Source organism: Physella acuta, unplaced genomic scaffold (genome assembly GCF_028476545.2).
Source record: "Physella acuta isolate Inbredline_101_S28 unplaced genomic scaffold, ASM2847654v3 ptg000502l, whole genome shotgun sequence".
In the NCBI taxonomy this organism is placed as follows: Eukaryota; Metazoa; Mollusca; class Gastropoda; family Physidae; genus Physella; species Physella acuta.
This window is the reverse complement of record NW_026732021.1, coordinates 375,756-400,582: the sequence shown is the minus strand read 5'-3', so window position 1 is coordinate 400,582 and position 24,827 is coordinate 375,756. Positions and strand designations below refer to the sequence as shown.

Sequence of the window (24,827 nt, the reverse complement as noted above, 5' to 3'; positions counted from 1 at the left end):
AAAATGCCATCTAACTACTAGAGCATTCTTTATAATAGTGGGAAGGTCTGGAAGAAACACACAAGACATGAAATAAAATTTACATATGTACCTTTAATTTATTGTAAATTTGGAACTTTTTGAAATCTTTAAAAAAATAGAGCAAGTTATTAAAAAAGTCTTAAAATCTTTTGTAGTTTGCCACCTCTAATCATTAAAGTACATTAATCAAAAACCTGGATTTTACTCAGGCCAATTAAACTGCATAAATAGATGACAAAAGATGGGGCAGTGAAATCAACTGCTTGTTGTGGATTGCAGATTTTACAATAAAATATATATTATAACAGTGGTCATGTTCACAGTAACTTCAGCCCATGTACACAACTACTATATAAACAGGTACTTAAACCTCTGTACAGCTTTTTGTTCTTAAGCTGTTGAGTTTGGCAAAAGAAAAGTAACTGTTTAATCTCTATGTGATCACAAATTAGCAATTTTTAAAAATATAAAACTAAACTACAGTGGAATGCAAAAACTGAATGCTTAAAGTCACAATAGGAAAACATCAAACACATAATCCCAATACAACATATTCTGGAATGTTAAAATGGTTCTGTTTGCTATTGCACATATTTAAAAATCTAAATTGGTTGAGAATGTTTTATCAATGAGTTTTTTAAAAACACCAGTAAACCTCACCATAAAAAATCTTTAACTGAAAATTTTTCAAAGCAATGCAGATAAAAGATTCTCAGCCCATAATGATTGAATATTGAAATTACTCAAGGCACAAATGAGAAACAATTTTATAAAATTTAAATGTATTCACAAAACAAGTGTTACACCTGACCATCACATAGCAGACTTAGACCCACCAACATACAATATTAAGGCATTTAACCGTATGGCAAGTGGGTGATGAAGCTAGGGCTTTACATTAGGGCAATTAAAAAGAACAAAAATTAAAACTTATAAACTAAATATTGATGAGTTGATCATCTAAAGACATTTGAGGCCAATAATCTGGTAAGAGATTTTTATTTAAGTAACATTTAGATCTATTACTTCCCCTTCTGGTCAGTCTATTGTGAAATAAATAAAGCAAGACAATATGGCTCATTGTTGGTGCAAGGTTTGAAGTATCTAGGCAAATTTATTCAGTGGGCAATTTTCTTATGACTATACTATTTAACTATTTTAATGACACACTTATTCTATTAACCTGGGATATGTTTAGTGCAACCTAAAAAATAAACAATTTAACTTCATTGAAATTTTCACTAAAACTATCAAATGGTGAATGTGTCAAACTAAAATAACAGAAAATATATAAAGAGAGAGTAGAGGTCAGCTGATAGCAGGTTTTAGATTTTTTATTAAAGAAATGTCTGCCACTATCTGGTGCCTTTTTAGGCTTAGAAATAATTGGGCTTTTGTTGACAGGGTTACTGCATAAAATTGTTCATTTTAAAATCAAATTTATTGTAGCCTAACTTTTTATTGACTAATTTTTTTAAATACCAGTAATATATGAAAGTTTACTAGAATATAAAATGTGTAATATTTCCTGGGCAGAGTAGGTTGTTAAATGCTAATACTAGCATCTTATTTTATAGATATGACTTGCAGTTTTCAGTTTTTACTTACATATTTTTAATAAAAAAGTTATACGGCCTACAGTTTTTAAATTAATACAAAGTAGCAGCTGAAAACAGATACAAAGTTTCCAGCCTGAAACGTCCAATACCTGCACCGCTATATGATAGATACAGCCCACCAAAGAAAGTAAAAGAGGTAAAAATACTGAAGTTTAAAACAATTAGAGATAAATGTACAGCCTTTTAAAACACAAGACACATAAATACTTCAACAGAGTAATACATCAATAAATACAATACACATAAACTGTTTAAAATGGCATGTCTGATTTACATATCTGTCTAACAAGTTAGAGACAGATACCACAATTTTCATTTGTAAAAAAATTTAATATATAATTACAACCAGTATAAAATTAGGAAGGTCTCTGTTTCAATTACTTATTAAATTATGCTATTCAATGAATTCAGTAAAAGTTCTGGCAAAAATTATTTAAACTTGCAACAGTTCACATCAACTACATCAAACTTTATGAATTTGGGTACTTATTTTTAAAAATCCACAAATACGTATTAAATACTTTGATTTTTAATTTTTACATCATATCAATGTGAACATTAACTAACTAAAGTAAATTTTATTTTCTGTAAAATTATTTAACAAAACAATTTATCAGTATTGAAGTAACATTTTCTAATACGTCTACTCTTTTATTAAGGGAACAAATAATATTTATTATTTACATTTTAAGAATGACCTACCTAAAAGAAAACTGTACAAAATAAAAATAACTCTAAAACACATTGTTACCAATGTTTAGAGGCAGTAAATAATTTTTTCGTAAGTCATGTGAGCTTAGTCTATTATAACAAACATTATCTTTCTGTTGATGGTGAAAGTGGGCTTTGTGAAAGTGTGCTGTTGTTGTCAGTACTTCACCTTCCTCATCTTTGTGTGCTGCAATAAAATTAGTAGAAAACTCATCATGCTGAATGGTCAGTGTGTCCATGACCCACTGAAGTTTCACATCTGAAACCAGTCGGGAATCTTGAGCTGTCTTCACTTCTTTCAATCTTCTTTTGGTTTTCTCCATTATTTTGTCAAACCTTTCACCATCTTGCTTAGTTGGGGTCATTAAGGTAACCTGCCATTAAAATAAAAGTCTGTATTGCTGGACAGAAATAAGTTTTCTGCTGATTAGCTACATACACAATACAGCATCATTTCTAATTTAATGTGCCCATGGACCATTATGAGTTACACTACAGGTATTGCATTTATAAAAACAATAAATATTGAGATGTGTAACATGGCACATAACTACAGTAAACAAACAACTTAATAATACAAACACGAAATACTTACTGTAAAACCTGTTCCTTTATTTCTTATCATTAAAAGCATAATGATGAAAAGTCTCTCAGAGTCTATGCGTGGGGTAACAATATAAACAGCAGCACCAACCCCAAACCAATCATCTAACAAGCTTTTCCACAAACGCATGATAAACTCATGATGCATTATACCTCCACCATCAGGGATACGATCCAATAAGTCTTGAACCTGTCAAGGGAGGAGTATTTACCAGTAACAAAGTAATTTTCACAATGTTTGTTCCAATATATTCATTCTATACAATTATTACAGTAACAGCAAGTAAAAAGAGGGCATTATTCTTACCTCTTCATCGTCTTTATTAAGCTGAAGATATCTGGTAACTGAGTTTTCAGAAACTGCTGACGCTCCATCACTTGGCAATTCAACAGCATCTCCATTTCCAATATCTAACAATTTTTCAAAGGTATCTACAAACCATGGCCAGTGATTTTTACCACTGACTCTCATCAGCTTGGTTGTTTTGTTTAATTTAATAGTCACACCTGTAGTTGGTTTGATCTTAGTAACATCTCCTTTTTCCCTGCACTTGATATTTGGGTAATAGGCCTGACCAAGTGAGTAATAAATAAACTAGAATAATCTGCATTTTAAAAGTAAATTGCTTTCACTTTCATCCATTCGAGCTTTCTAAATAGTTAAATAGGTAATCCCTAAATTTTAATTATAACTTGGCTTTCCTACACATAAAAAACACTAGTATCTCCATTCAAAACTTTACTGCATTATAATGCTCTTTTCTTTAGCTATAACTTGAATTATATAGGCCTATTCATTTGTTATTTCTATTATGTTTCAACAATCAAATTAATTTTCAATATGAAAAGTTGAGTAAATTCGCCATATATGATATTGTTACATTTTCACAATTTGTATTGGGCATGATTGAGTTACAGAATTTTTAAAGTTGAATATTTTCAGACTCAAAGTCAATTTGGCCTAAAAAAAATTTTGTTTTGTTATATAATGTATATATTTTGCATTGAATAGGTTGAATCATTAAATAATTTTATTGAAATTTGTTTTCATTGTTCACATTAGTAAGCTTAAGTTACAATTGATCTGTGGATGTCCCACTAAGCCAACAACACCCCCTTCCCCCACCACAAAAATATCAATTTTATTTTGGCCTACTTTTATCATAAATGGATGCCCATATTGAATAAGCAGAAGTTTAGGTATGATTGTGGGTTGCATGATGCTTATGGTTGAGGAGTTAAAGTGGGGCTAGGCAGACATGTGTTACATTATATAATAGTTTAACTGAAACTTACAATGTATTAATATGAAAGTTTAGTTAAATCTTTACCAGTAATAATGATATCAAAATAAGTTATTTGACATAGTAAGTGGTATGTCAAGAGTGTATGATCAGGAATTTGTGCATGTGAAAGGGTGGTATAGAGGAAGGTTGAGAGTGGTTTATGAGTCAATACAGGAAACTGGGTCATCTAGTGTACCTTAAAAATTTCCATCCACCAATTAATAATACCACGGTAGTTGGAGAATACAACAATTTGGTCACCCTCATCAACCATATCAATGTCATGACTTGTAGGTGTTCCCCATATCTGGGCCAACACTCGTCTTCTGTCCTTTTTAGACATGGTTTTTACAGTCAATATACCTGGGGGAAAAAAAGCAGATTCAACGTGTGATTTTGTTAAAATAATTTAAAACTTCCAACAATAACATATTACTATGTAATATGTAAGGTGTTTAAAAAAATAGTTAAAATTAATAGCATAGTGAGGTCAAAGGCCGAATTGCCAGGAAAGATAAAGAAAAGCTAAAGTTAAACAAAGTTATAGACTAAATAAAGTAAATAGGCCAAAGTAATCTTTTGGCCTAATCATTTTAATAAATAATCTACTTTTTTTTACCCTCTTTTCAATTTTCTTTTGTTTTGAAAATATGACAGATGATAGAGAGCAGTAGAGACTCTAGACTAGAAAGGAAAGAGAGACTCAGAAGTACTAAGAAGTAGTAGATATTGATTCTAGAATACTACTAGAATCTAGATCTAGATTGATTTAATTGTCAGACAATGTGAATAATGGACCCAACCTAGAATAGCCTCAGAGTTATTCAAGAGGACCATTAAATATTTATAGGCCTATAGAACTAGTTATAAAATCCTGGCTGTTTGCTTTTTTCAGACTTAAAAATAAAAAAGAGTATGTGCATTTGGCGTTTTAGTATTTTCGGTTATTAAACACAATTTTAAAAAAGGCTTAGCAATTTGGTTTTCACATGGTAATGGCGACATAAAAGAAGACATCATGCTATTTGATAGGCTAGCATAAATTTCATACAAAATGTAAACAAAAATGGCAGAACTCGTTCATTTGGTTTAAAATAGCATTAGGGCCTATGTTATTTAAAAACTTTATCTACAAAGTTTTGCAAACAAATAACTATCAATCATGAAGTTCATATAGAGCCAATACATGTTTGTCATACAAAAGTGAAACATCGGATTATAAATTAGGCTTGATGAAAATAAATATAGAAATGTAGCCTTTAACTTAATTATTAATTAAACTCTTGACTTAAGTCTTAAACTCAAAAATTTATTTTCAAGTTCTCTGGATTTGCAACTATCAACTACTTTTATACTGTAGCATTGATTCTAAAAAATATTAAATTTCTGAATTATTTTTAGGCTTTTTAAGTTTTTATTTTCGAAGTGACTACTCAGAACAAGATTTTTTGCCCCAGCGTCTCCACCTGGTCAGCAAAAGATAGTTCTGCGCATGCGCAGTGACCTTAATAGCAAGGGTTATGGCACGCCGTTACTCCCCCACTCTCTAGGCAAATAGCTACCACCTCCACCATTCTGGTGAGCTAGGGTTCACCATGAATGTTTACAGTAGTAGAGCCGGTTGAATTAGTAACGACATTAGCAGCAGATATTTGGCTTTCAAACGATTTGAAACTAAGGAGAGGCAAGAGGTTCTGCTTGATCTTTTCTTTGTCGTCCGTAAACTGTCGTCACGGACAGCTGCTTTCACTGTGATTGGGGGAGGGGGTGGGGAAAGGGGAAATAGAAGGGAGGGTAGTAAGGGTAGTGTCGAATTCACTAACTATGAAGTACTGAAAAGTGGAAAATAAAACAACTAAATAAATAGCGGCGTATGATGCGCCGCGGGTCAGCTCGTACACTTACCACAGTTAACTTGAGTAACACTAGATTTTCTTTCTTAAGACTTTTTTTTTAGTTTACTGAGAGTTTAATTAGATCTAGACAAATTTGCTTTTATCAAGTTTTATTTAAATGATTAGAGGATCTGTTGTAGTTTAATCATACCATATTATTAACGAAAGACTCAGGAAATGTAAGAGACTGAATTTCGTTGCTCTGCTGTGTTCAACTGTTGTGTGTTTATCAGTTTAAGCTATAGACGCCATCTTGAGGCGGAAGTAAGAGGCTCTTGTTTATTTTTATTGAAGATAAATTTGCTAGGCCTATCGTAGTTTCATCGGCTCTTCCTCCATTTATGACGTCATCCCGGTAGGTCAGAATAGGTAACTTACAGTAATAATATAGATGTAGTGATCGTCCATAAAAGACGGAAAAATGAGTGTTCAGAGTGATGTCCCACTCTAGTTTTTCATATATTCCAAGCAGAATTTAGGTAAACCTCCATTTTAGCGTATTTTATTCTCCATTGCTTGTTTACCTCCAGTTGAGCGTATTTTATTATAACAACCGAAACACACCAAAACATTAGGAAAACACGATTTATTAATTGTATTGTATTTTTGTTTTCACAAATGAATAAAATGAATGTTTAAAAAACACGACTTGTTTATTTGTATTGTATTTTTGTTTTAACAAATGAATAAAAAAACAACAAAGAGACTGACTGAAGTGATTTGTTCGTTGGTTACAAAAATAGAGATGCAATCTTTGTACAATTAAGTGTTCCAATTTCAACTAAGGGGTCATCCATAAATGACGTCACACTCGTAGGGGGAGGGGGGGGGGTCCGTAATTTTGTGACGGTGTGTGTTGAGGGGACGGGGGTTCAGATGGTGCTACGTCATTTGGGGGGGGGGGGGTCTTGCTTTTTGTGACGACACGCTTTTTTATGATTTTTACCTTCCCCTCCCCTCTGTTACACGTCGTCACAAAAAGTCAGACCCCCCCCCCCCTAAAATGACGTCACACCATAGCCTACACCCTCCCCCCTCAAAATTTCTGTTGAATTTTTCTTAAAACATCGATACAAAATCTTGTCAGAACTCTGTCAACATAGAGTATTTTGATCAATTCCTATTACAATTTATTAAAACCGTTTTCTAAAACCCGAAATAACGGCTAAAACTCGTTTTTCTAACATTGCTTTTTTTATAATGCAAAAAAAGTGACGTCACACCATCTGAAACCCCTCCCCCTCATCACACACCGTCACAAAATTGCGGACCCCCCTCTCCCTTACGAGTGTGACGTCATTTATGGACGACCCCACGTCAATTTTTTTTTAAAAGCCAGAAATTTACTCACAGAAAAAATCATACTTGATACATATATCAAAATATTTGGAAGGATGGTAGATTTACTATGAATTTAAATAACATACAACTCTATAGTAAAAATATTTTTTTCAGTTTTGGCGAAATTGTCAAACAAAAAAACACAGAGTTTGTACATTTATTGCATAAATACAAAAATATAATACAGAATAATTAACAGTGTATCAGTTTCACCATGAGACAAATGCCTTTTTAAAAAAATACAATACAAATAAACAAGTCGTGTTTTTTAAATATTCATTTTTATTCATTTGCTAAAACAAAAATTATACAATACAATTAATAAATCGTGTTTTCCTAATGTTTTGGTGTGTTTCGGTTGTTATAATAAAATACGCTCAACTGGAGGTAAACAAGCAACGGAGAATAAAATACGCTGAAATGGAGTTTTACCCAGAATTTATATAGAAAACATATACTTTTACCAGTGTCAGCCCCCCCCCCCCTTCCCGAAAAATGTTGTCCGCCCCCCACCCCCGAAAATATAAAGTGCCCCCCCCCCCGGAGAAAAAAGTCTGGAAGAAACACTGATTCCAAGATTTGCGGTGCCACACATACACACACACACACACACGCGCGCGCTAAGCATAGTGAGTAAAATTAATGCCGGTAAAAACAATCAACAATCTACACTGTCTTGACCCAAATCTATTCATAATTTAGAAAGAAATTGAAAATAGTATATAACGGATAAAGGTTATAAACAGTAAAAAGTCTTTGAAATGCGAAATAACAGCTGAGTAAGTAATGTTTAACTGATTTCGAACGAATAACTTAAAAGTGGAAAATTATTATTAAATATTTTTAAAAAATCTATTCCCTTTCATAGGGAGCTCATTAATATGTTTACGTTTTATCACGTTATATTTTCATCATTGAGCTTCTAGGCCTTAATTTTATTCCTTTTAGCATATAGAATATAGATCTAGCTTTGGAAATGTTATACCAAACTACTTTTTGGTCCATTTTTTTCATTTGTAATTAGTGACTATAATAAACGCCTTTTTACTTTAACAATGTTTTTAACGTGAAAATTATTTGTATTGTTATTACGCTTTTTTAAAAAAAAACTTTTTACAATGAATTCACAATGAATTTCGGAAATCTTGCAATCGCAAATTAGAATCAGCATTGGAGAGTGCGCACATAATCATAATAGATCTACATAAAATATTGTCTAGCTACATTGCAATACATACAGCCATAAACTTTAGGGGAGCAGTTTGGTCGTAAATGTTATTATTATTGGCATTATTCGGTTGGATATAAAAACGATCGTACACAATAATGTAAATTCAAAATTTAAAGTTGAATAATATATATTGGTACAATCCCTACAAAGATTAAAGTTGGCCGATATTTAACATTTAAGTGTCTGATCTGGCAAGTGTGAAACTGAAAGTTGTAACTAACCTACGTGACAACAGGAAATTGAATAATAATCTAGATCTAGGCTAGTGTACTGTGTACTCAAGTTTTAAAATGCAACAGTATGTATTCGCACTGAGTTTTGTTTTACTGGCAACTGTAATAATTTTTCGTTATGTGCAAACTGCACAGGAAGATCCATATATGGATGAGATTTTTCATGTGCCTCAAGCGATGCAGTACTGCTCTGGAAATTTTTCCTCTGTGAGTTCAGAGTTAGAGTACTAACCTTGAGCTTAAATTTAAAATTAAATTATTAAAATTAAGTCTAAGATTACTAATACTACTATTACTAGTATAAGTAAGTAAGAGTCTAAAATGTATGTTGCATTATCAATTATTCAATTATCGTTTTTGAACTGTCATTGAACTGTTAGTTCTATCGTCCGAACTGACAAAATCACAAATCATATGAGTTAGTAGTTAGTAACTTAGGTGTCATCAGCACTAACAAAATTGTGAATCATTTGTTGAGTCGGGTGTGTGTCTTAACCTACGCCGAATCTGGGGGTTCAAATACACGTTAAGAACCACTGTTTAAGGAAATGTTAGAATTTAGATCTAAAACTAGTACACTAGTCACTAGAGTTTTAGACTCTCATCTAGATTAGAGAATCATTAATAGTCTGTAGATAAATCTAGACCAGGGGTCAGCAACGTGTGGCTCGCGAGCCGCATGCGGCTCTTTTGATGTCAAGAGGCGGCTCTCCAGTTCAATGCACAAATATTAATTATTTATATTATTTTATTTTTAAAACATTAAAAATATAATGAATATAAATAACTTTAAACATGATAAAAACACTCATCAGAGAACAATGAGTAGGTGGGTTAGAAAGTATACGGACAGCTGACCGCAGCTTGGGCACCAGGCCTAGCCGCACAGCCGTTGATGACGGTTCCATTCTTGCCACTGCCAAAGTGTCGACTTTTTACTTTCTCGTATATACGTAGTATAGAGAAAGTATTGTAATCGTGCAAAAAAAAAAAATCGAGATTTTTACAAATCTCGACGTTTTACACCTCACTGATACGGAAAAACATAATTTTGCAATCTTGTCCGTATGTCTGTGTGTGTGTGTGTGTCTGTCTGTCTGTCTGTCTGTCCGTGTGTAAACACGATAACTTGAGTACCGTTACAGCTAGGTTGATGAAATTTCATATATAAGTATTTTATCAAAATCGTAGATCCGTATCAACTTTTGAGCGATTTCCGATAACCGGAAGTGGTACTTTTCCTACTTTGAATTTTTCAAAAGCCTATAACTTGAGTACTATTTCAGATAGATAAATGAAATTTCACATGTAAGTAAAAGATCTAATTCTCTACCTTCTGTTAAATTTTGAGTAATTTCCGTTGACTGGAAGGAGTAATTTACGCTACTTCCGATTTCTCAAAAAACTAATGTAAATTTTTAAAGTACTAATAATATTGCGCACTATTATACGCGTTTTTATTCGGCGTTTGCTTGGTGCGCAATGTTTTTTTTATGAGATTCTATTCTATTTTTAAAAGTTTAAGTATTTAAAATGGATTAAAAATCATAACTATATCCCCAGTTACCATCCCCTGTTGTTTTATATAAGAATATTCGAGAAAGTTTAGGGGAGATCACTCCCGGTTTATTTAAAATATCGTTAAATGGGGAATGTTATTTTATTCAAAATGCATTTCTCTATCAGTCAGTAATCATTAATTTGACGTGAGTGACATAGTTTGTTTTGGTTATTAGCTTCCTACTTTTGAGCTGGCTACTGGACGGTGGGGTAAGAGTTTACCCTGCGTTCAGAGGGGTGGAAGCCTGGTGAGAACCAAAGGACAAAAGCGACCGGTACACGGAAATCAAACCGATATCCAAGTCAGTTAGTCGGAGTTTGTTGTGTTGAGGCTGCCTGGCTAGTTATTGGCTTGTAAAGTGGATTGGGATAGTCCTATAGTTATATTGTTTGATTACTAATTTCATCATAGCAGAGCTAGATAAAATTCTTTGACATGTTTTGTGAGAAATATTAATATTTAAAAAAAATATATAAATATCATTTCATATTTAAAGCTATTTATTCCAAATAAAAAATCAAATTTATATGTCTAATCTTAATCAAATGCCAAAATATTGAAATAAAAATGTTAGTGGCTCTTTAAAACTGGGAAATTTTGTAAATTGTAACTTTTGGCTCTTCCGACTCAAAAGGTTGCCGACCCCTGATCTAGGCCTTTAGGTTTTTTTTCTTAATTTTGTGAAGATATGTGATGTAGGGGAGGGTTTCAGATAGTATGGCCTGTGACATAATACTTTTGCATTATAACAAAGAAATGTTCGAAACCAAATTTTACCCATTATTTAGTGTTTTAGAAATCTGTTTTTGTAAATTATAATACCAGTTGTAATTTATTAATATAATCTATGTTGACCAAGCTTAGTCAATATTTTAGAAAGAAATTAAAATTAAACTGCAATTTTGAGGGTAGGATGTGTTGTGACATCATTTTAGGGGTGGGTCTAGCTTTATGTGACAATGTGTGATTGGGGGGGGGGAGTACTTTTAACATAATTTGAAACGATTTCCAAAAGTAATAACATGTTTATTGTTTAAACAAATAAATCACTAAATAAAATTGTATGGAATTAGTAATATTGGAAGTAAGCTTTCAGAAATCTAATAAATATTGGTGGTTGTCCACAAAGGAGGTGGCGGTTTATACAAAATGGCAGCATGTGGACAAGGGGAAAGAAGTCTAAAATGTACATATGCACCCTTGATATGAAGACCATTATTAAGATTCATGATCTTAATGTATAAATGTTAACATAATTTTAATACATAGATTTTGTTTTATGCTCTACAGTGGGATCCAATGATAACAACTTTACCAGGGCTTTATCTGAGTTCTTTTGTCATGTTGCTTCCATTTGCAATGGGACAAGGCTTCAACTTATCTGATATTTGTACAACTTACAACTTAAGAGCTTGCAATATTGCCTTTTGTGTTGGAAACTTCATACTTTTATATTTCTTGAGCAAAAAGTTGCATTTGAGTACAAAAGTAAGTGACTTACTTGACTTAATCCTTGAGGCCCCTGGGAAGCAAAGGGCTGCAATCACACCTCTCCACTGGACTTGGTTTTAGGTAGCTCGCCTTATCTGCATCCATGTGAGTCCAGTGATCATGGGAAATCACACCCTGCCTGAGTGCTACCCCTCTTAATTTAAAAATTCTTTTTTATTAGAAACCTTCCCAGTAACACTCTCACAACATCCCAAATTTTCATGGCAATGGGATGAAAGTTGTAGTAATGCATAAAGAGGAATAGTAATGAATAAAATCAAACCCACCCATGTGCTTTCATTAACATATATTTATTTATTGTGTTATTTTGGAACAATACTCTAGGCCTATTTATTACTGTTACAAGAATACTGAAGCCTAAAAACTAAAAAGAAACTATTTTTCAAACAATGTGAAAAATGTCAATTGCAGTCAGTTGGTTAAAATATACCTTTTTAAAAAAAACAGTATTTAATTTATTTTCAGATTCAAGAAAAAGCTGAGCTACGGATTGTCTTCAATTCTTTAGTCCTTGGATTTCTCCCTTTCCTTTACTTTTTTTCATGGCTATATTATACTGATCCTGGAGCAACTTTTTTTACACTTCTGACATATTTATTTTGTCTTAAGAAACAGTATGGATTTTCAGCAACTGCAGGTGTCATTGCAATTGTTTTTCGGCAAACAAATGTTATTTGGATTGTGTTTTGCTTATGTATTGCTGAATTTGAAATTATTGAAAGTGATATGCAGTGTAATGTGCATTTAGAAAAAAATCAAGATTTTGATTATTTGAAAGCTATTCTTAAGACATACTGTTTGAACATGTATAGCTTAATAACTTTAGTTAAAAAATCTTTTGTAAAATTATGGATGTATTTGTTCGTCTTATGTGGTTTTATCATTTTTGTTATACTAAATGATGGCGTTGTTGTAGGAGATAGGACTCATCATAAAGCTTCATTCAATTTTCCTCAAGTTTTTTATTTTTCTTTGATTACATCAGCACTTTCAGTCCTTCATATCACAAATCTAACAATATTAAATTCGTTTTTTAAAACTATTTGTAAAAATCCATTTAGGTTATTGCTGTTTGTTTTAGTATCAAGTTTACTCATTAGTAAGTTTACGTATGAACACAAATACCTGTTAAGTGACAACAGACATTATACATTTTATGTATGGTCAAAGTTTTTTAGAAGATTTCCGGTAGTAAGGTATGCCCTAATTCCTGCATACTTGTATTGTATTTATTCTTTTTATAAACTGACAATTGAAAGAGGCATTTTGTGGCATCTTGCAACCCTTTTCTGCATTACAGCATGTTTAGTACCTCAAATGCTGCTTGAATTTCGTTATTTTATAATTCCATTTTACATCCTGAGGTTAAACATCAAGCTGCCCTCATTATCAACATTGGTTATTGAACTATTATTTAATATTTGTGTAAATGTATTTACAGTTTATATGTTTGTGAAAAGACCTTTCTATTGGCCTGATGATCCCAATCCCCAAAGATTCATGTGGTAAAATGAATTGTTGAGAATTAAAATAAACTTGTTGTTGTTGCAAAATCTTTTAAATTTACTTAAGTTAATTTTTTCATAGAAAAATTTCAATTTATAAAATAAAATCAGCAATTTTGTCACTGATGAAATACTACTAGATCTATATTTTAGTGCTAATAACTTACACAGAGCATTCTGAGGCTTTTCTTCATGTACAGATTTGAAATTGTAAAATGAATCTCCATTTTTACATTTTTCCACCAAGGGCTTAATGACTAAAATTAATGGAAGTAATAGTAGTAACAGTCTTTATACTTCATTTCTACTTCTATAATATTTTCACTTACAAGTTACATATTAATTTACATTGCAGTTGTAACACTGTGAGGTACTTGTTAAGAAGTGAGTTTGAGGACAGGCTGATAGTATACCAAAGATTCATCAACACAATCTTCATGTGAATTCTTGGTCCTCTATTATACTTGCAACAAAGCAATAACAATCTGAGACAAATGACTTGGCATGATTGCATAGTTTTAATCCATGGTTTATTGCAGCAGATAGACATGGAAAATGACGTTCACAAAGTATACAAAGACTTAACTACATTCATGACGATGGGATGAGTACCCAACAGCACAACATGACACAGACTGCCCTAACCTTTCCCCAGCAATAATAATGCTAATGTCAAATATCACATTCTTTGCCCTCTTTGTACCTCGTCACACAGTCAGTCTTTTAATACAAAATCATTCAGCAACACACATACTCTTATACCCATGCAATACCATTCATAACACTATTATATACTCATAAAAAGTAAAAGTAGTTTGAACACAATTTTGAGAAAATAAAACAAGTTTTAATGAATATATAAAATGCAGATCTTTGAAAAAATTCACATTGATTTGGTTAAAAATTGATTTTTGAGAAAAACAGATAATTTATACATGGGGTCACTTGCTAAATATATGTAAATATATTTATGCTGCATTGAGGTTTAGTTTAAGTAATCAAAGTGTAAGTGTAACTCATTAAAACCTTGAGAAACAAACTCAACAAATTCAAAAGAAATGTTAACCTTTTAGTTTTAAAGTAGGGGTTGTCCATTAAAGATATCACACTACTATTTAGCAGTATGGAACAGGTTTTTAAAAAAATGTCTTTTTGAAGTGGCTAATGGGCTTAATTAAGTGTTATGTTATTTAATTTTAGTAGAAAGAATAGAGATCTGACTTTGTGATGTTGGAGAGGGGGAGGTAAAAATTGTAACAAAAAGGGTGAAGTTATTTATGGATGAGCACTACTGATATGTTCTGAATTCCTCAATGAGCATTATGGTGAATTACATTTTTTTTAGAAATATTGATAAAGTTAACAGAATTTTTATATTAAACATAACACAGCTATAGCATCCCACCATTTGTATCCATTTATTATGTTTTTCAATTAAAAAAAAACCTTAACATCCCACCATTTATACCCTTTTAAATTAAACCATTAAATGATTATAACACCAAGGCTAAGTAAACTTTTGTGATAAATTAAAAAATGTGTTAAAGAAGCTTTTTGTTTCTCAAACTCTCAGCATATTGCCGATAAGAGCTTAAGGCAATAGCCATTTCATTTTCTGTAAAAAGTTTAGCTGTTAATAGCCCAAGAATAAGCTCACATCTTGAATGGCCTGCAAATTGATTGGCTAGGAATGCTGGGAAACCTCTTAATCCATCACCCATAGTGAACAGTGGAACTCTTATAATCCCATATGTCTGAAGCAAACAATATTTTAATACATGTTGAGCTGTCTTATTTAATACATTTTCTAAAAATCAAACTTAAACTATGTCAATAAATTTGATTTTTTTGTGTGTATTCATTAACAACTCTGCTTGATACTATAGCACTTGTTTTAAAGTGATGTCTTTTGGTACATTGGTGGTGCATTAATTAAAACTATTATTAAATAGATTAGTAAAAAAAATATACTAAAAAAAACCAAAGCTTACCTCTATTCCATACTCTTTAGCATTTAAAGTTTTTAACTCAAGTGTTGAAAAGTCTTCTACAGTTACTTCCATTAAATAAAAATGAAGAACAAGATTTTTTGCTTTATTCAAATAAGAAGCTATATGATGTTGCTCATTGAATGAATACTTGGTGAGATCAAGGCCTATTTCTTCATGCATTTCACGATTCATACCTTCAACAGGTGTTTCACCTTCATCCACTAACCCACCTGGAAAACCTAAAACACCATCAAACCTCATCTGCATCTGTAAAATGTATTTCACAGATTAATTATATCCAGGTAATAGGGGTAGCCAAAGATTTTGAGAATGTGTAAAACATTGAGTTCATGGTCATCAAAAAGTCAAGAAAATTGAATTTTTATTTTATAATTATAAGTCTGCAGGCTGTTATATTATGTAGATCTAGGTGTTTAATATACTAAATATGTTGCAATTAATAAAATTATTTCTCAAACTATGCAAAGAATTTGATTATTTTTAACGAACTTAAAACTTCTTATGAATGAAGAAGAGTGGGCATACACTTGACTTATTACTATAATCACTACTATCAGTACTCTAGATTTATTTTTTAGTTTTGTGGTAAGTTGTATGACTCATGAGAGTGGGTCTATACTTTTTTTCTGGAATTGATACCCAACTAAACAATAGAGTTCATAGAGATACTGGCAGGGGCAAAAATGATTTTATATCAGTGTATTCATTGTTCATTTCAAGTGTATTGCCCAGTTTCCTTAATCAAATTAAACTGCCTCAACTGGAGAAAATTGAACATAGTTAAGTTTTGACCTTTTTTATATATTATTATAATTATAATATTTAAAAAAAGGTCAAAATATTATAATATTAATAATTAAAATAATATTAATAAATACTACATGTAACATTTATTATTATATATAATCTAAAATAAAAGAAACCAATGAAGTTAATGGAGACTATTACAATTACAGCATAAATATTACTTATTCATTTAGTACTTAGATTACCATCACTAATCCTTTCTGTTCATACAGGTCCCAAAGCAACTGCTTTTGGTTAGCATAAATCATGCCATGGGATGCATGTTGTAGTTTTAATTTAGAGTTTGATTCTAGGTCTAGTGGGCAACTGTCACTGTTGGTGGCTGGCTCCACCAAATTTGTAAGCTCTTCTGTGGTCAACAATTTGTAGTCATCTACATCATCTCCTAATGTTCCAAATCCCTCAGAATCTTGCAAAGCTCCCCAACCAATGTCTGCCATAGTTTATTTATTTCAATAAAATTGATAGGATAGACAGTCTGCTGAACCTGGGCATTGCAGAAAATGCGCGTGAAGTGTTAGATTAAAAAAATAAACTAAAAAAAAGCATATTAAAATTAAAATAAACACAGTAGATCTGGTAGTAGACTCAGAAATAGTAGAGGCCTAATACTAGAATCTAATAAATATTATATTAGTAAACAGTCTAAATAAATTAATTGGAATCTAGATTTGTAATCTAGACAATGTTTATACTTCTACGAAGAATACTGCACAAAATAAACATTAGGCTAAGTCAGTCTGAGATCTTATCGAAATCATCTAGTTTTATTTGTATTAATGGGCGTATATATCTATCTAGATCTAGAATATACTAATACTTAGTCAATCATTTTATTTCGTCTCTTGGCATAATACAATTTTAAATAATAAAAAATAAACATGGCTTTGAAAAACTAAATTGATCTGGCCATATCTAGACTAAATAAATAGATCTAACAGACTGAAATCTAGATTCTTAATACAGTTTCTAACCTATTTGTAGAAAAATAGATTTGAAAAGTAAATCTAACTCTAGAATAAATATTATAAGCTTTAGGCATATATCTATATAGGAATAAGAGATAATCTACGGTTTACGCAGGTTAAGACTAAGAGTTTTACGTTTACAAATGTTAAGAACACCAGCTAAATAGATCTAGTTACTTTACTGAGTGATTTCCCCTTTTTTAAAAATAAAATTACATTATCTATGTCCTAGATAAAGATAGCTATAGGCCCAGCTAGTAGATCGATTGTTACATTAGTAATCTTTCCATTCAATGTCAATCATAGACCTACTTACCTTTTCCTTAAAATCTTTAGAAAATGTATGCTCACATTCCCCAGTGTTTTCTTAATTCTTAACAATTAAGAAATCCTTTAATTCAAGTTAGTTTTGTTAATTAATTTTATAATGAAATCATTAATTAATTAATAATTAGGCCTATAATATAAAATAAAATTCAATTTCAAAGTATTAAAATGTTTGCATAGGCCTACTTACATACATACTACTTATTACTAAACTTATTATTACAGATCATTTCAGAAAGATGGCTTACTCTTCATGGGCTGTAGAAGTACACAAAGCTGTGTTTATTTTATTGGTTTTGAATACTGTTATAATTTCAAAATGTTATTCTGAACACTGTGCCAATATTAACAATTTAAATGGTAACGAAAATGGGCATTCTAGTTTAAAGCAAGAAAGTGATTGTGGATGCAAAATTAGCAGGTCTAAAAAGGATGATAACTTCCAAACTCAAAACATTGATCACTTATCTGTTGACCAGTCTAATAATAATCTTGAAGATGGGCAGGAATTCAGTGACAACATGTTGCCAAGAACAAATAGTATGGTATATATTCCAGGGGGATCTTTTGAAATGGGAACAGATGATCCAGTATTTCTTGCAGATGGTGAAATGCCATCAAGACAAGTGACCTTAGATTCTTTTTACTTAGACAAGTATGAAGTGAGCAATGCTGAGTTTCAAAGATTTGTCACAAGTCAAAATTATATTACAGAGGTTTGTTAGAAAAATTTTTTTTATAGTACACAAAACAGTTAAATACATATTGTGACAAAAATAGTCAATCATGCTCCTTTTACTAGACTCACATTATTCATTTATTGCAGTACTGTACAATTTTAGTTTTATTTCTTTTCCCTTTTTAGTACTTGTATCAGTAATCAATTAAACACTTATTATGACAGGCTGAACGTTTTGGCAATTCATTTGTTATGGATCTGTTTATAAGTACAGAAACTAAAAGTAAAATCACTCAAATGGTTGGTTCATATTATTTATTATTATCTCTATTGTGTTCATTGTAATATTTTAATGGAGTTTGCTCTTAAGTAAAACTAATATTATGTATTCTTATAATATTTAATAATGCATTTAAAATGTGGAGACACTTTTGTTGTAGTTTAAATTTAGATTATATTTAGGTCGCTGCTGCTCCATGGTGGCTGCCGGTTGAAGGTGCAGATTGGCGCCACCCAGAAGGACCAGATTCAAATATTAAATACAGGTGAATAGTCCTTCTTTAAAATGGAATTCTAGGACTAGTGTGGTGGTTATACATAGCTGTTTGCATCTATGGGTGCAAAAAATAAAAAACAGAATTTAGAAGAATTATAACAATTTCTGTACTTTTTTTTTTCAAAAAATGTTCCAGAATGGATCATCCAGTGTTACATGTTTCATGGAATGATGCTGTTGCTTTCTGCACATGGTCAGGTAAAAGATTACCTACAGAAGCTGAATTTGAATATGCTTGTAAAGGAGGAAAAGCCAATAGGTGATAAAATATTTAAACTGTTTTTTAAATTAAATGTGATATGTTTTTTAAATTAAATGTGATAGCCCCAATTGTTTTTTGATTTAAGATGTAATGAGGTTTTTAAGGTACAATATATATTTATCTATTTTAGGCTATTTCCATGGGGTAATAGTGAGAATCCAAAAAGAGAACATTGGATGAATATATGGCAAGGGGAATTTCCAGTTGAAAACACAGGAGAAGATGGCTATAATGGCACATGCCCCGTAAGTTATTATTGTAAAGGAGTATGATGATTCTAAATTACTACAAATCAAGTCTTATATCCTAATATATAAAAGCCCATGTGCGCTCTTCTCTTTCTCTGTCCCCAACATTTTTGAGGCTATATGATCAGTATGTTCAGCAATATATGGAGAACTTAAAGTTAAAGATACAGACTATGTAAAGAACTATGTAATTAATGTGAAGTCTTCAATACCATGGTAAAGTTTTAAGATTTATTAAGTATTGATTTTTCCCCAAAGAATGTACTTTAAAAAGTTACTATTAGAGATTCAACTAGAGATACACAATCATAACTTGAATCTTAACATTCAGGTAACAGCCTTTCCTGATCAAAATAAGTTTGGTTTAAAAAACATAATAGGAAATGTATGGGAGTGGACACAAGACTGGTGGGAAGTGAAACACAGCTCACTACCTCAGAATAACCCAGTAAGTTTTCCAATTTTACAGGTACTAATGAAATACAAGGCATCGACACATTAAATAAAAAGAAAATTGAATTCATTGCACTGTATGACAATTATTTTCAAGATATTGTTGAAATTTTAAATACCACTAATTATTGAAACATTTCTCTTTGAAATAAAAATAGACTGGGCCATCTTCAGGTACAGATAAAGTTAAAAAAGGAGGATCATATCAATGTCATAAGGTAAAGTTTTATTACTGGTACTTGTCTTGTGTGTTGTTTTTTTTCCAAAAAATATTGATAACACTTTTTTTTGTATAAAACTAAAACATTAGAAAATTTTACCAGTATCCTATTACTATTTTCACTTTAATTTCAGTCATACTGTTATCGTTATCGTTGTGTTGCAAGGAGCCAAAATACTCCAGATAGTTCTGCAGCAAATCTGGGATTTCGTTGTGCAAGTGATAAACTACCAGATTATTTGGCATCAAAAGAAGAACTATGAGTGATTTGAAATCTAAAAAAAATCTGTTGATGAGTATCAATTTTTAGGCCCAACACTGAACACATTTTTAAAATATTTATATTAATCACATACTAATTCTTATACAGCTGAATTTGAAGAGAGATTGCTAAAGAGATTTTATAACTATGCAAAATTAAAGCATTTAAAAATATTTTAAAACTCTATGTTTATGCATTAACAGATTATATTTACAATAATCAGATTTATTTCTTAAATGTTGACTTTTTTGCAAATATATAATATATAAATATATATATATATATATATATATATATATATAATATATTGTTACACACCCCTTTACTCCTTCTTTCAATCTAGTTTGGGTGGTAAATAAGAGTAAGGAGCAATAAGAAACAAATACAACTAGCAACTATTTATTACACTTTAATGCCTTGATAAAATTATAGTACCTGACAACCGCAATCACAAAACAAAACAAAAAATACTATTTAACAAAACACCATCAACATAACTGAAATACAAATTCCTTATCGTAAAAATACTTGTCCCTCACTGTCCATTCTAATCTAAATCTACAAACATCCTGTGGGCGCCACCCACTCACGAGATATGTTCCCATCAGTTTATGTCTGAATTCTGAATTTGCCCCCCCCCCACCCCCCAGTAGCCAATGCACAAGACTACGTGTGCAGGGCAATGAGATACAACCGCAAGTATCAGATCTAATAAACAGTCTGGTACGGTCACACCCAAGTTTCCCCACAATCAGCCGCCAGTCAATGACATGCTTCAGCCATTTATCACAGCTTGCTGCTTGTCTTGGCATGACCAGCCTCTGGCCTTGACCAGGTTCATATCTTTGCATTAGGACACCTCCCTGTCTTTCACTTTCTGGTCAATCTAGGTGGTCGTAACAATATTTATTAATTTTCACTTGGTTTGCATTACAAATACAAGCCGTCTTGGGTTTTGGGAGGAAAAATGCTAAGACTACTTACTATATATTTTAGTATAACAATAGCTTAGGAACATTACTTTCAGTTTTTTTAGGCACCGTTATTGTTTTTTTGTAAAAACATTCCACACACAATCTTTTTTGTAAGCCTATACCTGGTATTAACCAAAAGCTGTTTGTTATATTAGTTATAATGTTATGTTCTTGTAATAATAACTGCTCATTGTGCAATATACATTTTTTTCTACACTGCTGTTCATTTACATTTACCCAATGAAGTTTATTTATATATATATATATATATATATATATATATATATATATATATATATATATATATATATATATATATATATATATAAAGTATTACTAAACACAAGAGAATGTAAGTAATTATTTGAAGCAATAAATTTTGGTAATTAAAATAATTTATTTTATAATTCAGCCTTTGTATTTCATAATTTTAAAAATTTAAAACAATGTTAATAATTTAGTAATGCTATTTCCTGACTTATTTTAATTAATGCAGTTGTTAATCTATGTATCATACATGCAGGTAAAATGGTTTGGCTTAGTAAAGTGAAGTGGCAAAAAAAGTTAACTGTGGCATTATGGTTATAGATCTGGTGCTGTAGAAGAAAAATGTTTCAGTTTGATGAAGCTATCAGTTTACTTTTGCAGCTCTAATAGTAATACTGGTTCTTACTCTCTTAATGAAACTTAACAGAACACATGATGCAGTTTTAAAGTTACAGTCAGAATATTTTCTGTTACAATTTTTTATTTTAATATTACATTTTCATAAAAAAAGGAGAACCATTGAGTTTTTTTTATTCACAAATACAAATTCATACACATAAAAGTTGTTCTTCAAAGGGTAAAAAACCAGAACAATTGTTGCTCCCACAATGACATTGTTTACGTTGCTTCTTTTCTAAAAAACAGCTCTGTTCTTTTATTTGTTTAGAAATACTTCTTTCATCACAAGGGTTTACTTCAGCATCGTGTGTGATTAAAGTCTTTGATGTTAATGTTATTCCACTATAGTTAAATGTCAACTCTTCATTCAGTGTAATATCTCTGCATGCAAATAACGCAAGTCTTGGTATAGAATGATTGACACGAACAGGTACCATTATCAAATTGGGGTCACAGGAATGGTTGATAAATCTAGCAATATTTCCAATTTTATGAGGATCAATGTATGTGAACAAAGTTTTATTTGAAACAAATTCTTTTAAAACAATAAGATAGTTATCTGACCCAGTTGTTTCTGTCTTCTGCATTCGACTCCTTGCTTCATTTTCACCAACTACTTCACCAGCATATTCACAGACAAAACTATGACAAATTATATTTTCTTGTAAACAATTCCTTAACCTCAAGCCGTAACCTTTGGATTCTGTGTGAAATACCTCTAACTTTTTGGTTATGCCATGCTGCACAACACGGTTCACACAGAGTTTAGAATCACACTGGCAATGGTTACCACATTCCAAAACAGGCTTAGAATATTTGATAGTCTTAGATTTTAGTTTCCCTGATGAATCATATGCCATGCCAAAGTATTGAAGACACTGACAGGAGACTGGGTTACAAATACCTTTACAACTACAACCTGCATATTGTTCTTCAAAATCTTGTAGGTTCACACCAGGACCAGGTATGTTAGTTTTTATGTACTGAAAAAGGAAATATTTCAACTCTGAGTGATTAAACATGAACAGCTAATTACAAGCTTTTAATTGTCAAGGCTTGTTTTTTTCTTAGTTATGTGTGTCACTCAAAAGAATCCTTTTAATTTAGTGACCAATATACCTTTATTCTATTTATAGAAAATTGCATATTTTATTTTTTGTGTACTTAAAAGTTTGTAATTTTAAATAGTTTTTATTTTATTTTAGACTATGACTTACACTGAAACCAATTGTATCTTCACACAGTGGCCCAACAATGGGAACAATTTCAATTCCATTACTTAGATCCCCACAAGTAAAGGTTGCATCTCTCATCATGCTAATTACAAAGACAAACAGTACATATTTCAATTCCTCCCAAATTTTAACAAATATTATATATATATAAACCTATTTATTATTATGGGACTCTAAGGTCAGATGGTAGGGCACACGACTACTAACTCATGTCTTGATTCAAGATCTATGTTTGATTCCGCGGGATATTCCTGAGTCAACCCAGCCATGATGGGTACCTGACTCTTTAAGGGAAAGCAAAGGTGGCTGGCTATAGTGCACACTAGTTTCCCTTTATATGCAAATGTCACAAAACTCTACTTCATCTACCCCTGGTTTGAAATGGTAACTACTTTTTTTTACCATTGGTGCTTAAAATAACAGTATGTTTTAGTATGTGTAGTAGGTCTACAATGATGACTGCTGTGTAACTGTAATACACACATTTGTTAAAAAGGGCCTGGGTTAGGTAAGTCTCTGAGTTCAGAAAAGGCTCAAAAAAGAATATAAGGTTTATTTAACTGTGTACAGCTTGATTTAAAAAAAAAAAATCTACATCCCCCCCCCCTTTTTGATAATAAAATAAAAATTATGTTAAAATAGGCACACGCTTAGAATATATATATTTAAATATATAGGCTATATATATATATATATATATATATAATTTATTTATATATATAATATATTTATATATAGGCCTAATATTATTAATATTAATTAAATATATATTAGTTATTAGGGGCCTAGTCCTATATGTTAAACTACTCACTATTGTGACTATTTATTTTAACTATTTAATTAGAATCAACACCACCCAGCGTAAGTTTAGATTATATTAAATTTTTATATTTTAAGAACGCTTTTATTAATGAGTACTTAAAAGTACCAATAAAATATTTATAGGCCTACATGTTGAGACTTAGGTAATATAATAATTATCATAATTTATTAGGAACGCGACCTAGATCTAAATAAAAAATGTTAAGTCTATATCTAAACTTCGTCGCATGAACAAAGCAATATTCTAATTAGGTCAATATAAGTCTAAACATCGGAACATGTATTTTTACTTTTATCTTAGATCTAGACTTGATTCTAGAAAAAACAGAAAACCTTTGCCTTACACACACAGAAACAGACATATCTTCGTTTAAAAAAAATGAGCATTAATGAACAAAGGGAAATTGTAGAACATCGATATAGATCTATAGATATATGATAGATATTAGATAGATGGTAGATCTAGTATTTTTATTATAGAATTATTTATAGTTATAGGAATTTGTGTAAGAAGGCTGGTAATATTTCCGAATATTTATTATTTTTATTATTTAGTATTGTATAGGCCCTACAGTTTATAATGTATAATACCTACATGTTTGAAAGCATTCATACGAAATCTAATCGAATTTTTTTTACATTAAAACTAAAACATTTGATAGCGATTTGGGCTTGGGCAAATAAACTAAAAATAATTTTAAACCTTAACTGTAGTCACTGTAGACTTTGGCTAAAAAAAAACATTTCAGACTCGGTCTAAATTCTAAATGACTGAAAGCTGCCCACATCAGCATACGTGCGTGTAGTATAGATTATGG

General features: G+C 31.1%; 5 protein-coding genes across 18 annotated transcripts; 2 read left to right on the top strand and 3 right to left on the bottom strand.

Annotated features, from left to right (window-relative positions):
- Positions 1 to 73: 73 nt before the first annotated feature.
- Positions 74 to 6,419, bottom strand: LOC131944619 (uncharacterized). The gene is made up of 5 exons (XM_059305309.1): positions 6,287 to 6,419; positions 4,437 to 4,603; positions 3,262 to 3,525; positions 2,947 to 3,144; positions 74 to 2,725 (listed from the first exon to the last, which is right to left on the bottom strand). The coding sequence occupies exons 2-5, from the start codon at positions 4,581 to 4,583 to the stop codon at positions 2,375 to 2,377; spliced, it is 960 nt and encodes a 319-aa protein (XP_059161292.1). The 5' UTR covers positions 4,584 to 4,603; positions 6,287 to 6,419; the 3' UTR covers positions 74 to 2,374.
- A 2,484-nt stretch (positions 6,420 to 8,903) lies between these two features.
- LOC131944632 (putative Dol-P-Glc:Glc(2)Man(9)GlcNAc(2)-PP-Dol alpha-1,2-glucosyltransferase) lies at positions 8,904 to 13,566 on the top strand. Its single transcript, XM_059305349.1, has 3 exons — positions 8,904 to 9,147; positions 11,792 to 11,989; positions 12,479 to 13,566. The coding sequence occupies exons 1-3, from the start codon at positions 8,998 to 9,000 to the stop codon at positions 13,520 to 13,522; spliced, it is 1,392 nt and encodes a 463-aa protein (XP_059161332.1). The 5' UTR covers positions 8,904 to 8,997; the 3' UTR covers positions 13,523 to 13,566.
- A 458-nt stretch (positions 13,567 to 14,024) lies between these two features.
- LOC131944634 (U8 snoRNA-decapping enzyme) lies at positions 14,025 to 17,540 on the bottom strand. 6 transcript variants are annotated; one of them, XM_059305361.1, is made up of 4 exons: positions 17,522 to 17,540; positions 16,523 to 16,824; positions 15,510 to 15,776; positions 14,025 to 15,272 (listed from the first exon to the last, which is right to left on the bottom strand). In XM_059305361.1, the coding sequence occupies exons 2-4, from the start codon at positions 16,775 to 16,777 to the stop codon at positions 15,060 to 15,062; spliced, it is 735 nt and encodes a 244-aa protein (XP_059161344.1). In that variant the 5' UTR covers positions 16,778 to 16,824; positions 17,522 to 17,540; the 3' UTR covers positions 14,025 to 15,059. The 6 variants fall into 6 exon arrangements, with proteins under 6 accessions (XP_059161344.1, XP_059161346.1, XP_059161343.1 ...); XM_059305363.1 differs by lacking the exon at positions 17,522 to 17,540 and adding an exon at positions 17,447 to 17,470; XM_059305360.1 differs by lacking the exon at positions 17,522 to 17,540 and adding an exon at positions 17,483 to 17,498 and having other exon boundaries at positions 14,026 to 15,272.
- Positions 17,237 to 21,522, top strand: LOC131944633 (formylglycine-generating enzyme). 7 transcript variants are annotated; one of them, XM_059305352.1, is made up of 9 exons: positions 17,237 to 17,338; positions 17,858 to 18,348; positions 18,537 to 18,611; positions 18,774 to 18,856; positions 19,004 to 19,126; positions 19,260 to 19,374; positions 19,709 to 19,825; positions 19,989 to 20,048; positions 20,185 to 21,522. In XM_059305352.1, the coding sequence occupies exons 2-9, from the start codon at positions 17,872 to 17,874 to the stop codon at positions 20,311 to 20,313; spliced, it is 1,179 nt and encodes a 392-aa protein (XP_059161335.1). In that variant the 5' UTR covers positions 17,237 to 17,338; positions 17,858 to 17,871; the 3' UTR covers positions 20,314 to 21,522. The 7 variants fall into 7 exon arrangements, with proteins under 7 accessions (XP_059161335.1, XP_059161337.1, XP_059161334.1 ...); XM_059305354.1 differs by having other exon boundaries at positions 17,263 to 17,338; positions 17,868 to 18,348; XM_059305351.1 differs by having other exon boundaries at positions 17,263 to 17,420; positions 17,868 to 18,348.
- A 285-nt stretch (positions 21,523 to 21,807) lies between these two features.
- LOC131944614 (histone-lysine N-methyltransferase SETMAR) lies at positions 21,808 to 24,250 on the bottom strand. 3 transcript variants are annotated; one of them, XM_059305300.1, is made up of 3 exons: positions 24,116 to 24,250; positions 23,170 to 23,269; positions 21,808 to 22,935 (listed from the first exon to the last, which is right to left on the bottom strand). In XM_059305300.1, exons 2-3 carry the CDS (start codon positions 23,266 to 23,268, stop codon positions 22,102 to 22,104), a joined length of 933 nt encoding a protein of 310 aa, XP_059161283.1. In that variant the 5' UTR covers position 23,269; positions 24,116 to 24,250; the 3' UTR covers positions 21,808 to 22,101. The 3 variants fall into 3 exon arrangements, with proteins under 3 accessions (XP_059161283.1, XP_059161282.1, XP_059161281.1); XM_059305299.1 differs by having other exon boundaries at positions 24,139 to 24,250; XM_059305298.1 differs by lacking the exon at positions 24,116 to 24,250 and adding an exon at positions 23,999 to 24,017.
- Between the last annotated feature and the right edge of the window lie 577 nt (positions 24,251 to 24,827).

Excerpts from the sequence above, each read along its gene's own strand:
- LOC131944634 (XM_059305361.1), bottom strand. The coding sequence starts at position 16,777 with ATGGCAGACATTGGTTGGGGAGCTTTGCAAGATTCTGAGGGATTTGGA. Across the intron at positions 15,777-16,522 it reads AACAGAAAGGATTAGTGATG|ATGCAGATGAGGTTTGATGG; the intron begins GTAATCTAAGTA and ends TACATTTTACAG. Across the intron at positions 15,273-15,509 it reads CTAAAGAGTATGGAATAGAG|ACATATGGGATTATAAGAGT; the intron begins GTAAGCTTTGGT and ends TGTTTGCTTCAG.
- LOC131944633 (XM_059305352.1), top strand. The coding sequence starts at position 17,872 with ATGGCTTACTCTTCATGGGCTGTAGAAGTACACAAAGCTGTGTTTATT. Across the intron at positions 18,612-18,773 it reads AAAGTAAAATCACTCAAATG|GTCGCTGCTGCTCCATGGTG; the intron begins GTTGGTTCATAT and ends GATTATATTTAG. Across the intron at positions 20,049-20,184 it reads GATCATATCAATGTCATAAG|TCATACTGTTATCGTTATCG; the intron begins GTAAAGTTTTAT and ends CTTTAATTTCAG.
- LOC131944632 (XM_059305349.1), top strand. The coding sequence starts at position 8,998 with ATGCAACAGTATGTATTCGCACTGAGTTTTGTTTTACTGGCAACTGTA. Across the intron at positions 9,148-11,791 it reads GCTCTGGAAATTTTTCCTCT|TGGGATCCAATGATAACAAC; the intron begins GTGAGTTCAGAG and ends TATGCTCTACAG. Across the intron at positions 11,990-12,478 it reads AGTTGCATTTGAGTACAAAA|ATTCAAGAAAAAGCTGAGCT; the intron begins GTAAGTGACTTA and ends ATTTATTTTCAG.
- LOC131944619 (XM_059305309.1), bottom strand. The coding sequence starts at position 4,583 with ATGTCTAAAAAGGACAGAAGACGAGTGTTGGCCCAGATATGGGGAACA. Across the intron at positions 3,145-3,261 it reads TTAATAAAGACGATGAAGAG|GTTCAAGACTTATTGGATCG; the intron begins GTAAGAATAATG and ends CTCCCTTGACAG. Across the intron at positions 2,726-2,946 it reads ATAAAGGAACAGGTTTTACA|GTTACCTTAATGACCCCAAC; the intron begins GTAAGTATTTCG and ends TTTTAATGGCAG.
- LOC131944614 (XM_059305300.1), bottom strand. The coding sequence starts at position 23,268 with ATGATGAGAGATGCAACCTTTACTTGTGGGGATCTAAGTAATGGAATT. Across the intron at positions 22,936-23,169 it reads AAGATACAATTGGTTTCAGT|TACATAAAAACTAACATACC; the intron begins GTAAGTCATAGT and ends TTCCTTTTTCAG.